Source organism: Grus americana, chromosome 1, assembly GCF_028858705.1.
Source record: "Grus americana isolate bGruAme1 chromosome 1, bGruAme1.mat, whole genome shotgun sequence".
NCBI lineage: Eukaryota > Metazoa > Chordata > Aves > Gruiformes > Gruidae > Grus > Grus americana.
Window position 1 is genome coordinate 201,874,628 of NC_072852.1, and position 14,478 is coordinate 201,889,105.

The window sequence follows — 14,478 nt, forward strand, 5'->3', positions numbered from 1 at the left end:
TCTCACATCTTTTTAATTATTGTCTCATGCAATGCCTGAACTTTGTGTTAGAAATGTACAAGACATATTTTTTTTAAGTTACTTTTACAACAACAATTTCACTGTCCAGTTAGAGATGGTGACTGTCAGTGAAGACAGGCAACTTCAGAGGCAAGCCATTTTGGAACAGGTGAAGACTACCTTTCAGACTAGCTCTTAAAGAGAAAACCCACATACACAAACAAACAAAAAAACCCCCAAAACCAAACCACCCACCCCCCACCTTTTGACACATATTAAAAGCAATAAAACATTATGCCACAAGTTTTTAAAGGGATATTGCATACTGGTCTGTTGTTCTAAATATCAGTAGGAAAAAATTCATCACTATGTTCACGTCAAATGTAGTTTAGCCAGTGTCGTCAGTGGCACGAAGCAAACACCTTTTTACTTCCTTTAAATGTGAGGATGTATAAGTGTTACTTGTACAAAACTAAGCAATTGCTTCAATTGCGGAAGAGCGGTCAATGTTCAGTGCTACCTTTTCCATTGCCCTTCATGTGAGGCCTTTAGAGCTCATACGTGGATCAGACTGATCGTACTCTATACTCAGCCCTGGTGAGACACATCTGGAGTGCTGCGGTCAGGGCTGGGCTCCCCAGTACTAGTGAGACATGATTATACTGGAGAGAGTCCAACAGAGAGCCGCGAAGGTAATTAAGGGACTGGAGCATCTGTCGTGGAAGGACAAACTGAGAGCTAGGGGCTCAGGGGATTCTTATTTATGTGCAGAAATACCTGATGGGGGTAGCAAAGACGACTACGCCAGACTCTTCTCAGTGGTGCCCACTGACAGGACAAGAAGCAATGGGCACAGACAGAAATGCCAGAATTATATTTAAACATAAGGGTGAGGTTTTTTATTTCTGTTTTGTTACTGGTTTTAAATTGCAAGGCTCACCAAACAATCGGAACAGGTTGTTCAGAGAGGCCGCATCCTTGGAGATGCTCAAAATGGGACTGGACACAACCCTGAGCAACCTGCTGTAGCTGACCCTGCTTCGAGCAAAGGGGTTGGACTCAATGATTTCCAGAACTGTCTTTCAACCTCACTAACCACAGAATCACAGAATGGTTGAAAACTAAATAGGGCTTCTTAAATGGAAAGGTCTGGGAGCGGGGGGGAAAAGACAATTCACTGATACTAAATACAAAATAGAATATGTCAAGAGAGAGACAAGAGATGTCAAGCTGATTATAAGAAGCCATATCAATAGTCCAACAGATAAGCAGTAGGCACAGCAAAAGCAGCATGCAAATTACACTAATTCCTCATTATCTGCACTCACATCTGCACTGTTCTGTTTAGAAGCCAAACTCCAGTAGCAGTCATAGAGCCCTGATGCAGCATATGCAGACTTGCCCTTTGATAGTAGCAGCAGAGCCTACAGCATGCCTCCAGTACACAAACCTAACTCAGAGCTGAGTGGCAAGCCTGCCTACAGGTGAGAGTCTTCTCTTAGTCTTCTCTTACTCTTACACTGTTAAAAGTCCTCCTTGGGTCTCCAGGTGAATATCTGCTGCATGAAGGTGCGGCAGGTAAACTACTGTCACTACACAGAGTGAGCAGTTGAGGTTATCTTAACTTTACAGATGAAAGCCTTGCTCCTCTTTCCATCTGTTTGATGGCATTTTCTATGTTACAGTCAACAAGATGACTTGCAGTTTGTGTAGACTTAACTAAGCTCATTGGTTTTAAACACAGAGATAATCTATGCCATCAGCATCAGCTAGTCTGGTGTCTGCTCCACGTTGTGCATCAAGGAAAAGACTGTGCCACTGAGCGGTCCTCACCATCAGTACACAACACTCAGCCCTGCATTTGATCTTCACAAACAGTTAAGGATGCTTTTAGCAAGCTCCTGGGTGGCTGCTGCTGTTGGTAGCGAAGAAACACTAGGGGACACAATATACGGTAACTTGTTTATTTTCCAGCTGATTTCCAAGCTGAAAGGCTTAATAGCCTTGTCTTGGACATAGATCTCCCTGCAGCTCCAAACCGCACTGCCTTATTCCCTATCACACAAACCCACAACCAGAACACATACAACAAAACTCATTATCCCCGGTAAGTGCTTTTCTTGGAGTATGACCCCAGTCTATTTCTTAATGTTCCCATATTTCTTCTATATTTAAAAAATATGAGGAGTATAGTACTCATATCAGTTCATGTCAAAGGATTAACACAAAATAAGAAAATCCAGATGCTGGTAAGTAAACAGAACAGTTTTCCTATTTCAGCAGTGTTTTCCTATTTGAGGTGTTCTGTGTTCCCCCTCCACCCCCCACCCCATCCTTAATCTGACGTTCTGCTCAGCATTTGGAATACTGGACTTTCTGTAACAAAGTACTAGACTGTGCTATTTAGATAAGCAATTGCTTTTCAGAAAGATCTACCTTGGCTACTTCAGAGAAGCTAACACCACCAAGACTTCTCAAATCTTTTACGATTCACTGACTTCATAAATACCATGAAGAGAAGTAGGAGGTGGTTTGTTCAAGACAGCCTCAGGAACCCAAATATTCAAAACAGCACGGTTTCTCCAACATGGAAAAAACCACCAAGGGGCTAGAACAGACAAAGTAGAGCAGGACAGGCAGCTTAAATGGAGAAGCAAAACATTTACTGTAGTCATGGAAGAGTTGGCAGCTTAGAAGTTGTCTGCAGCTCAGCTTCTCCATCAGGAGGGAGCAAAATTACATTATGCTCCAAAGATACCAGGCCATTGAGGCGGCAAGCTGTAACACCCTCTGTGGCCCCAGCTGGAGCCTCCCACCCCACCCACAGGATGGTAGAGTCCCATATGCAGGATTCACGGCCCAGATCCCATATGGCATCAGTTTGTGACCTTGGGTCAGGCTCCTGAACAAGTCCGTACAGAGAAAGAAAGGTAAATACTGAGGCAGGACTGCTGAGATGGAAATCATTAGCAGGATCCAAGAAGGAATGCTCCAACATGGGATGTTATAAAATTGTAAAGGGAAAAAGCACCCCAGGGACGTTAGCCAGGGTAGTGGTTAACCATCAGGTCACTGGGCTGGTATCAATGGAGTTGGTGGAAGACTTGGGAGCATCCAGAATCAGAGCCACAGAGCTGCAGGGACCAATCCTTTCCCTCCTGACTGGTGCCTGTCAGGGTGGTGAGCACACTAATGCTCAGCCTAATGGCTCATTAAATCTTAGCCATCTTTTGTGGGTGTTAGCAAATAAATGATGCTTTATAATTTTAACCTGTGCATGTCCTGCTTAGATAGTCCTTTTGCAGCTGGCTCAAGATACCTGAAGAAACAGACCCAAACATTCCACAGAAATACTTAAGCCAAGGCTGGCTTGGCAGCAAAATCATTACAGATGATCAGCCTAGAGGTAATGATGCTGATATCCAGAGTGTATAAGAGTCTTTCCTATAAACAGTCTAAAAAGAGAGAAAAATATAGTGACAGATGCTCTATACAGAAGCATATGTTTCAGCCCTCTTGAAAACGTTTTTCCCATCCAGACAGAATATGATTTCTTTGGTTTATACACAAATTAAGCTCTTGATCTGTATTAGTTTCTAGGAGTGCTCAACTCTCTCCACTGACTACGGAACAAAGACAACATGGGCTTTCTGCACCTACAGCTGGTGTCTGCAAGTCCCCCGTACTACCCCTGGGTCACAGAAAAACAACGTGCGCGTCATACACAGGAGCAAGTAAGAGACATTTCTCCCCAAACTGAGCACAATTGGCTTCAAATACATTTGCACGTCTTCACCTAGCATCTCCCCTTCTCTACTTTCACAAGTAATACTCCAAAAATCCAGACAGCAGACAAGAATGGGAACAAAACCCCCAACATTTTTCAAGCACTGTTCTCTGTTGCTGTTTCTCTTATTTTCCCCTGACATATCAGGCACTACCGATTTGATGCATCACTGCTCCAATCCCATAAGATGGTTGCCACATTATTTGCTTCTATAAAGCACTGGAAAGGAAGTTTTAAATTAATACAGCTCTAATTAAATAATGAAATCTAGGTGAACAGAAAGCAATCCAGTATAAACTGGTTTACACCTTCAGTACGAGTGGTAACCACTAAAACACTTAACTCAGTGCAGCACAGAAGTAATTAGAATAATTTAACACTTTCGAAACAAATACTGAACAGTTACCTCAGGAAGTGTTTCATGGTGACGGTTTGGTTTGTGTTGCTGGAGCTGTAATCTATTGATCACTGATGACCTCCTCTTTGCAGGTGATATTAGTGCTGTAGAAATAGAATGGAGATGTATTTACTAACAGAGAAAAAGAAGTGGTACTTCAGTTTTCTAAATTGCTCTTGAAACAAACATCTATGGAAATACATGGGAAAGAGGTTAAGAAATCTCATGTCAATAAAAACAAAATGAAAAATCATGATTTGTTCACACTTTTTAGCCTGAGTACATACTTTGACCAGACTATACTATCCTTGTCCCTTTTCAGAAAAGTCAAGAATTTGAATGAGACTACAGAATTAAGTGAGAAAGCTTGAAGAAAAATCTAGACAATTTCAAACACTTCTTGTCCTCTTCAAACACCTGTCTGGTTCACAGCAGCTTCCAAGTGGCAGTTTCAAGAGACGCTCATCTTGCGCTCATCTTGCTCTGCTGTTAAAAACCTTCTGTTCCCCAGAATTCGCAACAGCCCTTTGAGACCTTGGGTAAAAGTAGCATGTAAGCAAAGAGCTACTACTGGGCTCTGATTTAATTCACTATAGATGTGAGGTAAACAACTTTCCTGGTGACCAACTTTATTAAAATATACATATGAGGTCTTAAAATGGATACAGATGACGAGGTTGCCCATCCGTTCTGAGATCTGGTGTCCTACAGTTAATTTTCATTATGATTACCATTTAGTTCCAGTAGAGGAGAGGAACAGGAAGAATTCCAGAAGAAACAACATAAATATAACTCTGCCCATGTACTGCAGACTCTCCCCAGTCACCACCTCTTTACTTCAGGTTTCTAAAATGGAGTGTTCACATACAAACGATATTTGACTAAGAGATGTAGACTTCTCAGATTACAGTACTTCATATCCTGTAACAGGCAATAAAACATCTTTACTTGCTGCCAGAAAACAGAGTACTGTTACACATGTCTGCTATTGGTACAGCTTAATCCCAGACTTGAAGGGAACAAGACCACACTTTCAAGCTCTGTACTAGCACAAACCACACACAAAGGCCTGAATGAAAGCTGCGCTGTGAAGAAATCATTTAAGAGCCCATTTTTCAGTAGTGCTGCATGCAGCATGCTGAAAAGTACTTGAATGCCTTCAAAATCTGGCCTCTTTCATCACAAAGTTATAAATCTAGAGAACCTCAAATCTATTTTCTTATGCAGAACCTACCAGCACTGAGAGGATAAAAGTCTTCTAACCTTACATTGTTCTCATATCCTTTCCCTTTTATAACGTGCAAGTTTTACAGTATGCTGTTGCCTGCTGACAGGAACAGAACAAGCATTTAAGTTCAGAAAAATGCAGCTATCTTGTTGGATTACATCACATACAGCTTGCTAAAAATATATAATCCCTGAACTGTGAAAGCCTCATTCATTTATATTGTTTTTGACTGGCTGAATCATGTTGCTGTCCCCTGAATACAGCTGTAATTGGTGCTGGCTGCAGTGACACCTGCTCGCAAGGGCAGAGAGATGCTAACATCAAACTCTGGTTCATTAATGAACACAGAAGGCAGGCTCCTAATGCTTCCTGCTACAGCTTTTGATAGGTCTTCGATGACAGCAAGCACAGGGAGCACAGGAGATCGGCAAAAACTGGAGGGGATGTAACCTGCTTCCCTTCTCCAGTCTAATAAATTGCTGTTTAAGAGATACAGTTTGTGAAAGATTCTCACAGCTGAGTCTCAGCTTTTTAGCATCAACTTGAACAAAGGAAGCTTCACCACACTATTTGACCCATAAGGGCAGCAGTGTAAGGAACACGCCAGAAGTGTCAGGAGCTGTCAAATCAACCCCCTCTAAAAGTGTGTGCTGGCCTCAGCCTCCAAGGTCAGCTCCTTCTTGATTCTGATCAAGGTCCTTGCTGAAGATGATGCTGCTTCTTTACTACTGCTTTAAAGGGAAGAGAAGTTCCACTTGCCTGAACTCCAGAATTGGCTCATCCAAGTGTGGTACAGTAGAAGCTTCAAGATACTCTCCCTTCAAGAACCAGCTACAGCCAATTATAAATTCATTCTGAATGCTCATTAAAAATTAGACTGTTTCAAAAGCTGTATTTTAAGAAGTCAACATTGCTGTTCATAAACCCCTGCCTTCTACCAAGAAAGCTAAACTCAAAATAAGGTCACTGGTTGCAAAGAGAAAGCATAACTGACACAGCAAGGCATGACAAGTGGTTAAAAGTGACAGTTTTGGATCTCTTTAAAAGCCCCCCCCTTGAAATTACAAGAGTAATTCTCCTTGCTCTCTCCCTTTTAATTAAAAGGGAGTGTGTGTGGGGGGAAGTCACCAGAAAGAAACTTTACAGGTGAAGTCCCGATGCTACAAAAGTCAACATCAAAGCCCTCCAGCTTGGAGAGGAACAGTTCACCCTGCAGGCTCCAACAGCTAGTCCCCTACAGCACAGACCCAGCCCGTAACCGCGTTAATAGAAAGGCTATGGCTTCAAAAGCTGTTTCCTCCACTGGAGCACAAAGCAATCAAGTTCCACCTGACTACCAAGAAGGTTTACAAGACTAGAGGCAAGACTTCCAGAACAAACAAAAGTACAGAAAGCCTATGCTGCTGTCTTGGTTCATAAGGTAAAAATTGTACTTCAATGTCTGGCAGACAGGCTTTGTAAATGCTGCCATCTGCTAAGTACAGGGACAGGAATTAATACCATGCTCTGTGATTCTGCAACAATTCACATGTGTGGGCACACACATACACACAGCTCTAAGCTGTGGACATCCAGGCTAGACTGGGAAGGCAAATCAGAAAGTGAGAATTTACAGTCATCTTCAAACAAATAGGACTGGAGAGCAGCATTCCTCTTTTCCACACACCTCCATAAGTGATCCTCTAGGGGAGTTGAGTAAAGATTTTCTGTGAAGAAAACAGTGTTTAAACTCTTTAAAAAGATTGTTACCACAACTAACAGCTGAGTAAGTTCAACTTTCATAAACCTGTAGAGCCACAAGATCTAATTTCTGTTGACCTCTTTTCCTCTCAAAATGTAACAGATTTCTTTTAAGTATAAAAAGAAACAAAATCCCATATAAAATAAACTAGTACTCTATTTTACTTCCAGTAAAGTTGTTACAGCACCCCAGTGAACAAGAAGAACAGCTATAGACTTGGACTACATTTACACCACTTCACAGTTTGCCCAAAAAGTTTCAGTCACTTGCCATTAGGTATGCTTAGAAAAAAACCCCACATTTATGGTCAGGGAGAGCGACTTCACTTATAGCCTCCTGTTTTCTTAGGAAAGAGGTGGATATCTGCAGATTAGGAAGGCTTTCATGGTCCACTTGTGGGAAAGGAAGACACATAGGAGAAAAAAGATTCCTACAAGTGAGAGATAACCAAGGTAATAAATGTTTGTGAGCTTCTTGAAAGAAAGAGCACAACAATTAAACAATATAGTTGAGAAGCTGACAGCAGTTACGGATTTGGAGAGACTGAAATACAAGTTTCTGAAGACTTGGCTTCCTGTACTTTTGAAATATCACTTTTGTCAGAAAGTGCCAGACTTGCAGCAGGACACCCAGAGCCAGCAGGTACCCAGTGGGGAGCAGCCCACTGGCCACAGCACCCATCACTCGGAGCCTGAGTTTGTGCTTTTAAGTGGTTTCACTCACATGCCCTTGCTGCTGTGTTTTTGTGCAGCCAAAGAAAATGTCCCAGCTTTAAGATAAGGACATGGACCTGTTGGAGTGAGTCCAGAGGAGGCCATGAAGATGATCAGAGGGCTGGAGCACCTCTCTTGTGAGGACAGGCTGAGAGAGTTGGGCTTGTTCAGCCTGGAGAAGAGAAGGCTCCGGGGAGACCTTATAGCAGCCTTCTAGTACCTGAAGGGGCCTACAGGAAAGCTGGAGAGGGACTGTTTACAAGGGCATGGAGCGATAGGACAAGGGGTAACAGCTTTAAGCTGAAAGAGGGGAGATTTAGATTAGATATAAGGAAGAAATTCTTGACTGTGAGGGTGGTGAGGCACTGGAACAGGTTGCCCAGAGAAGCTGTGGATGCCCCCTCCCTGGAAGTGTGCAAGGCCAGGTTGGATGGGGCTTTGGGCAACGTAGTCTAGTGGAGGGTGTCTCTGCCCATGGCGGGGGGGTTGGAAGTAGGTGATCTTTGAGGTCCCTTCCAACCCAAACCATTCTATGATTCCATACACACTCGCATTTTCTCACTGAGGAACCTGCAAGATATTTCCCCTCTTCTCCTTTCGTAGGCAGCTTTTCAGCCTTTTCTAATTTTAAGTCATGCAGCTGGACTAAGCCAAAAGACAAGTAGGTTTGACTTTGTTAGCTATCTTTCATTAATTCCCTACAAGTAGCTTAAACCAAAACCACAGATCTACCACTGAAAACCTCTTGGCCCAATGTTTAAAGATTGCTCTTTGGCATGAAGAGACTCTTGTTCTAAGGCTCTTGGTTGAGGATGATGGAGTGAGGATGCAGTCTGGATCTCCCATACACTCGAGTTTCTCAGCTTGCAGGATTTTATCCCATACCACACCACTTCCACAAATCAACCTCCTCCTCACTCCCACAACACACTCACATACCTATTCACTGCCAGTTGTTTCATCCAGTTTATCTTAAACCAGACAGGTATTTCCCCTCCTAAAACTAGCTGCAGCTTTTCTTGGAAGAGAAGCACTACTACTACAATCACATAGAACAGCAAAACTATTGCAAGATCTGTCTCAAAACATAAATGAAGCTTTCCTTAAATAAACATTAAGTATTTGAATTCTTGTGACTCTATGATCTTTTAAGTAGTATAGCAAAATATGGATCAATCTGAAAGGTTAACAGTTGCTGGAGGCTGAAAGAAGTCAAGAGTAAGCCTTAAAAGTCATAAAAGTCACCTCTTTATCTGAAGCTAAGGGTTTGCTTTGTTTGTCTTCAAGAAAGCTGCAGATACAGCTGAGGGAAAAAGTTGTGTTACTTAATATAAATGACCGTATTTCCACAGTAAAATATAAAACCAAGGTAGTTTTCATCACAATGTTTGTCTTGCAAGCTAATGACTCACCTAGCATATTGCAAACATCTTTGGAAGGTTTTTATTCTAATTATAAAGAAAGAATAGCTGTGCTGAAGAGACAAGAACCATTAAGATGAGCAGGCTGAATACAGGACTCTGTTTATGTGGATCATTAGATTACAGTTCATCCAAAATTTCCTCTTCACAAAAAAAAAACCCAAAACCAAACCCCATACCAAAAAAATCCCAACCAAAACACCCAAATGTTTGAAACTGCATCAGTCACCTTGAGTGCAGAGAAAAAAGAAAAGAAATAATCATTCATTCATTCACTTATTTTCAGGTTTAGTTGTTACAGTTTCAAAGTAGGTGCTTCTGAGCTGAATGCCACCAACTACCATCATGATGTTGATTTCAGGTTGCAACTTCTCTTTCCAGTAGCACCCTGGGTTGCCACCTATCCTTTATTCACCTCAAAAGCCTACATGCATTTATTTGTGAGGGACAACAATCTTGAGCCTTATGTCATCAAGAGTGTTTTGCTACTGTATATTCCATTATCTTGCTGATGGGGATGTTAATGCTTCTCTATCCTGAATACCAGTCTGCAATAACTAAAATTAGAGAGGGGAAGAATGGCTGATACACATTACAAAATGTCCCTTGAGGTCCTGGTGGATAGTAAGCTGGCCACGAGCCAGCAGTATGCAAAGACAGACAACAGCACCCTGGGCTGCATGAACACAAGCAGAGCCAGTAAGTAGATTGAGTGCTCTACTCAGCACTCTTTGGACCATATTTAGACACTGTCTAGTTTTGGGCCCCAGCAATACACAATAGACACCAACAGACTGGAGGCAGTTAAGCAGAAACAACTGAGATGATGGGGAGAGGCTGAGGGGGAGATAGGCTTGTTCAGCCTGGGGCAGAAACAGCTTTGGGGGGACTTAACAGCACCTCTGGTGCCTACAGGGAGGTCATCAAGAAGTCTTGGATGGACTCTTCACTGCATTGTAGGGCAGGAAGGTGAAAAACAACCAGGCATAAACAGGAGAGGTTCAGTGTGGATATAAGGCAGAAATTTTTCCCCAAGAGGACAGTCAGGCAGTAGCACAGGTTGCCCAGAGAGGTTGTGCAGCCTCCATCCTTTGAGGTTTCAAGCCCAAACTGAATGAAGCCCTGAGAAGCCTGACCTCAGAGCTGACCTTGCTGTGAGCAGGAGGTTGGGCTGGAGACCCTCTGGGGTCCTGTCCTGGTTCTGGCGAGGATAGGGTTCATTTTCACAAGGAGCCAGGACAGGTGAGCCAAGCTGGCCAGGGGGTTAGGTGGGTTCGGCACAGCTCCAGGGCAGTCTGAGCATCCAGTTGGTCGTCAGATGAGTAAATTGTTCTCTGTTATCACCCATTGTGAATATCTGTTATCAGTACTGCTGTTGATTGTTTCCCTCTCCCTTGCCGTTATAGCAAGAACGGTGCGTAGACCTCTCCAAGTCAGACCACATCCTGGGAAACGGCTCCATTGCCCAAAAGGCTCTCAGGAACAGGTCATCTTAAACTCCTGTTCCATGGAGTTCAAAAACACTTTGTGTTGGTTCAGAAGTGGCTTTGCCTGACACAGACAGATGCATTCACTGGCAGGACGCACCTCAAAGATCAACAGCAGATGCCTGTTTTGTGTGAGTTCAGTTTCCCCTCTCAGTACAGAAGGGTATTTTCATTTCCGTGTGCCCAAGACGAGGCTGTATTCAGCTTCAAGCGTTCTTTAGAAGAAACTCTTGGAACAAAATGTCACACTTGATTGATGAAGCTAATAAGCAAGACTTGACTTCAGTCACACTGTCACAGGTAATAAGATTTTTTCCTCTCCTAATCTCCATCACACATTGACATTTTATGTTTCTGTATTTCACTAAGAAAGTGAGGGAAAGGCTAGACATGAAGTTAAAATTCACTGAATTTTAGTCCTCTCTAAAAGAGCCTGTGAGCATGAGCACACACAACACAATTAAGCAATACAAAGAAAGACCCAGAGTAAAAACTTAAAATCACAGCAGAGTTTGGGGCAGAAGGAGCATAAAACTCCCCTCCCCTCAAACCACAGAATGGTGCTTTGAAAGTCTCTAATTCTGTAGTCCTAACTTAGCGCTTCACTTCAGTTGACTACCGCCTCTTTAAAGTGATAAATAATCTCACAGAACTGAGAAACAAGGAATCATCCAAAGGGTCTTACAACGCCTGTAAGAGGCAGTCATGTAGGACTGCATTTGGATTCAAGAAAACTTGCGAAATCTCATATGGCAAGTTACCTCTGACACCATCCAGTTAACTACGCACTGCCATTCCTCAGCAGATTTTTGCCATTTATAACCAAGTTTGCTGCAGATAACATCAACCTCAAACTCAGCATTGTAGAAGCACCTTCATAGTTCATTGTTGATCTCTGCCCTTTAAAAGAAAAGGGCTATTGTTCTGTACCTGACTTTTTAAAGCAAACTATATCCCAAAAATTCAACAAAGGAGATGTACATGCAGACAGACATCCTTTGCATGCAGAGGTAAATAATCTACTTTTACCAATTTCTATTAGCTCTGCTCTATTACAGTGTTGAAAGATGTTCAGGGAAAAAAAAAAGTGAAGTCACTTCAGGCCACCAGTGAAGACTTCGCTGGGTACATTCTATTTCTAATACTAAATATGAAGTTAAAAAGCAGAGAGGAAGCTTTCTATGCCCAGACTACTGTAAACTGTAATCAGATGCTTAACTTCAGCAGGAATCAAAATATCCAAGCGTTGTCTCTCTATATAATGTTTCCATCCTTAACAAGCTTACTCTACTTATTGAAGAAAGTGTATTTTATCCAGAAGAGTCTTGAGTAGATGGTATATCAACTAAAAATAAAGTCTCATGCTTGCAAACAGCCTTCAACCCACGACTTTTTTTCCCCTTCATGCATTATAGAAAGGCATCATTTTTAGCCACTTCTCATGAACTTTCACTTGACCCCTGATGAGTACACCCAAGAGAACAGCAGTATCATCTAGGTGGTTCATGTGTGCCTACATGGTTTGCAGTGCAATGTTTCTGGCCTACTTGCTCTGTTTCCAGACACACCGTAAACCAGCTTGTACTGCAAGGAAGTCTGTTCTAAATAAAACATCACACTTTGTAGCAACATTCCTTCAAGTTTAGAATAAATCCTACGAGATTGGATGCATAAAATCCAAAGAGGCTGCCTGCTTAACTCCCAGACTAATTACTGCAGAAGCTTCATGGAAAAAAACCAAAATTATTATTTCCAAAAGTGAATGACTGATGCCCTTTTGCCTTCCCTTCTTGGTTTCCACCTCATTGCCTAGATGAGAGGAGGGTACAAGGTAAAAGGCAAAGATGAAGTATTCGCTTGCTACCAAAAGTCTAGATTTGCTTTAGAGCCCTACCAATTCCCAACACCCAGTAGTTTATAGGGAAGAAACATCATCCTATCAATGGGTCACATGCAGATCTCTACTATGTCAGTAGAATTACACCAGAGATGCTTGCTCTGTCCTTTCCAACATCTGTTATATTTGCTTGGAACAGGTAGAGATAATCCAGGCATCAGATCAATACAACCTCACACCAAGCATCAGCCTGAAAGCATGTAGCACTGACTTCCATATTTATTTTGTTAACTGACAACAACAACAAAAAACCAAACAAGGACACCAGATGTGTCAGGACAAAGGCCGGACACTGCTTTCAGGCTAGAGGAGCATAAAGCATTTACACAGCAACTTGGTGAAGGTCAGACACAATGCATACTGATCTAACAGAAAATTGTTTCATGTGGTGCCTAGTTTTCCCATCAGTGCATCCAGATTACTTTGGCATGCAAGTGACAACATTTCCGTGGAGCTCTTTGAGACAGACATGCAGGAGTGGGGTACATAACAGTTTCTGCATGTCCTTCTGTAATGCTACAGGCACACTGTTCCCTAAGACAGGGTTCAGGAATAATGATGTCATGAAGCGCCACATTTGTGAAACTGAGCATCCTATAGCAAGTGTTATGCACCAGCTGTCAGTTGCCTGAGGTCCTGCAATCTGCAGAGGAACCACAATAAATGAGCAACACACTTAATCTGCAGTCAAGAGAACTAAGAATCCCACTGCAGTTTTTTGCAAACTTCATGGCCTACTATTTCATCTCCTGTTTGCTGCTCAGAGAGATGTTCTGCATCCCAAGGGGCAGAAAACCAGGACGGCTCCAAGTACATGACCTTGCTGGAAGTTCTAGTTATGTGCTTGCTGCCCAGAAGAACATGTGCACGGTAGCTTGCTCTAGTTTTACCAATGTCTGGGGTGAGTAGTAGAAGAAAGAATCTATTTGCCCATAGAAACTAGAAAGTTTTCTTAAGTTGCCGCAATAAATATTGCATATTGCAAATATAACTCCATGGTTTGGCTGAAACTGGTTTAAAGCCTTCTTTAGGGAAAAGTTTTGAATGGTAATATGGCAAAAAAAGAAAAAAAAATAAATCACTTTAGGGTCATCTTCCAAAGTCTGTTATTCAGACAGGACTTTGTACCAGCAGCCACCAGTTGACTCTTCAACTTGAAGATTCACAAGTATCTTACTAAATTTTAGTTTCCATTAACAAGGATTGTGAACAACTGTGAAAGTGACTGTATTTAGATGCACTTCACTCTTCTATAGCTAAAGGTAACTCCAATCAACACCAAAATCAAGCACTGCTTCTATAAGTAGTGGAGAAAAGCTAGGATGGAGTTTGGTGTCAGGGACATTCACAGCCAGGAGGGATACAGTAACACAAACACTCCTCTAACATGACAAAGCAAAAGGAAAATGTGATGAAGATCTGCAAAAGGTAAAGACAGAAAGAATGGTTTGAAGGTCAATAAAGTTATACAAGCTGGTAAGCAAGACTGATAAAAGACACTGTCAGGCACGGCCCAGGAACCATCCTTCTGCGGTAATCGTGCAAGATGCCCTTTCTCAACCATGTAGGGGAAAAAAGTCAGTGGCAAGGGAAGGGTGAGCTGCCATGGTGCTCCTTCCCTCTGCCAATTCCTGCTCAGTCCTACCAGTCTGACTCTCAGAAAAGGATGCTGGCAGAGATTTGATAGTAGAAGATTGGAAAGGGAGGAGAAGACAATGTGAGGAGAGAGGAGAAAAGACCACCATTGTTCCTGCAACACCATTACCGAGGGGGAAGAAGAACAAAACAGAGCCAGGAAGAATACAAA

The 14,478-nt window shown here is 42.3% G+C and overlaps 1 protein-coding gene across 3 annotated transcripts in view; it reads right to left on the reverse strand.

Moving 5' to 3' along the window:
• The window catches only part of ELMOD1 (ELMO domain containing 1), a 47,799-nt gene that overhangs the window by 27,302 nt on the left and 6,019 nt on the right, over positions 1–14,478 (reverse strand). For all 3 annotated transcript variants that reach the window (XM_054829049.1, XM_054829033.1, XM_054829041.1), the window contains exon 2: positions 4,194–4,288. In XM_054829049.1, coding sequence (XP_054685024.1) covers positions 4,194–4,210 — 17 coding nt within the window. In that variant the 5' untranslated portion in view covers positions 4,211–4,288. The remainder of the gene's footprint in view (positions 1–4,193; positions 4,289–14,478) is intronic.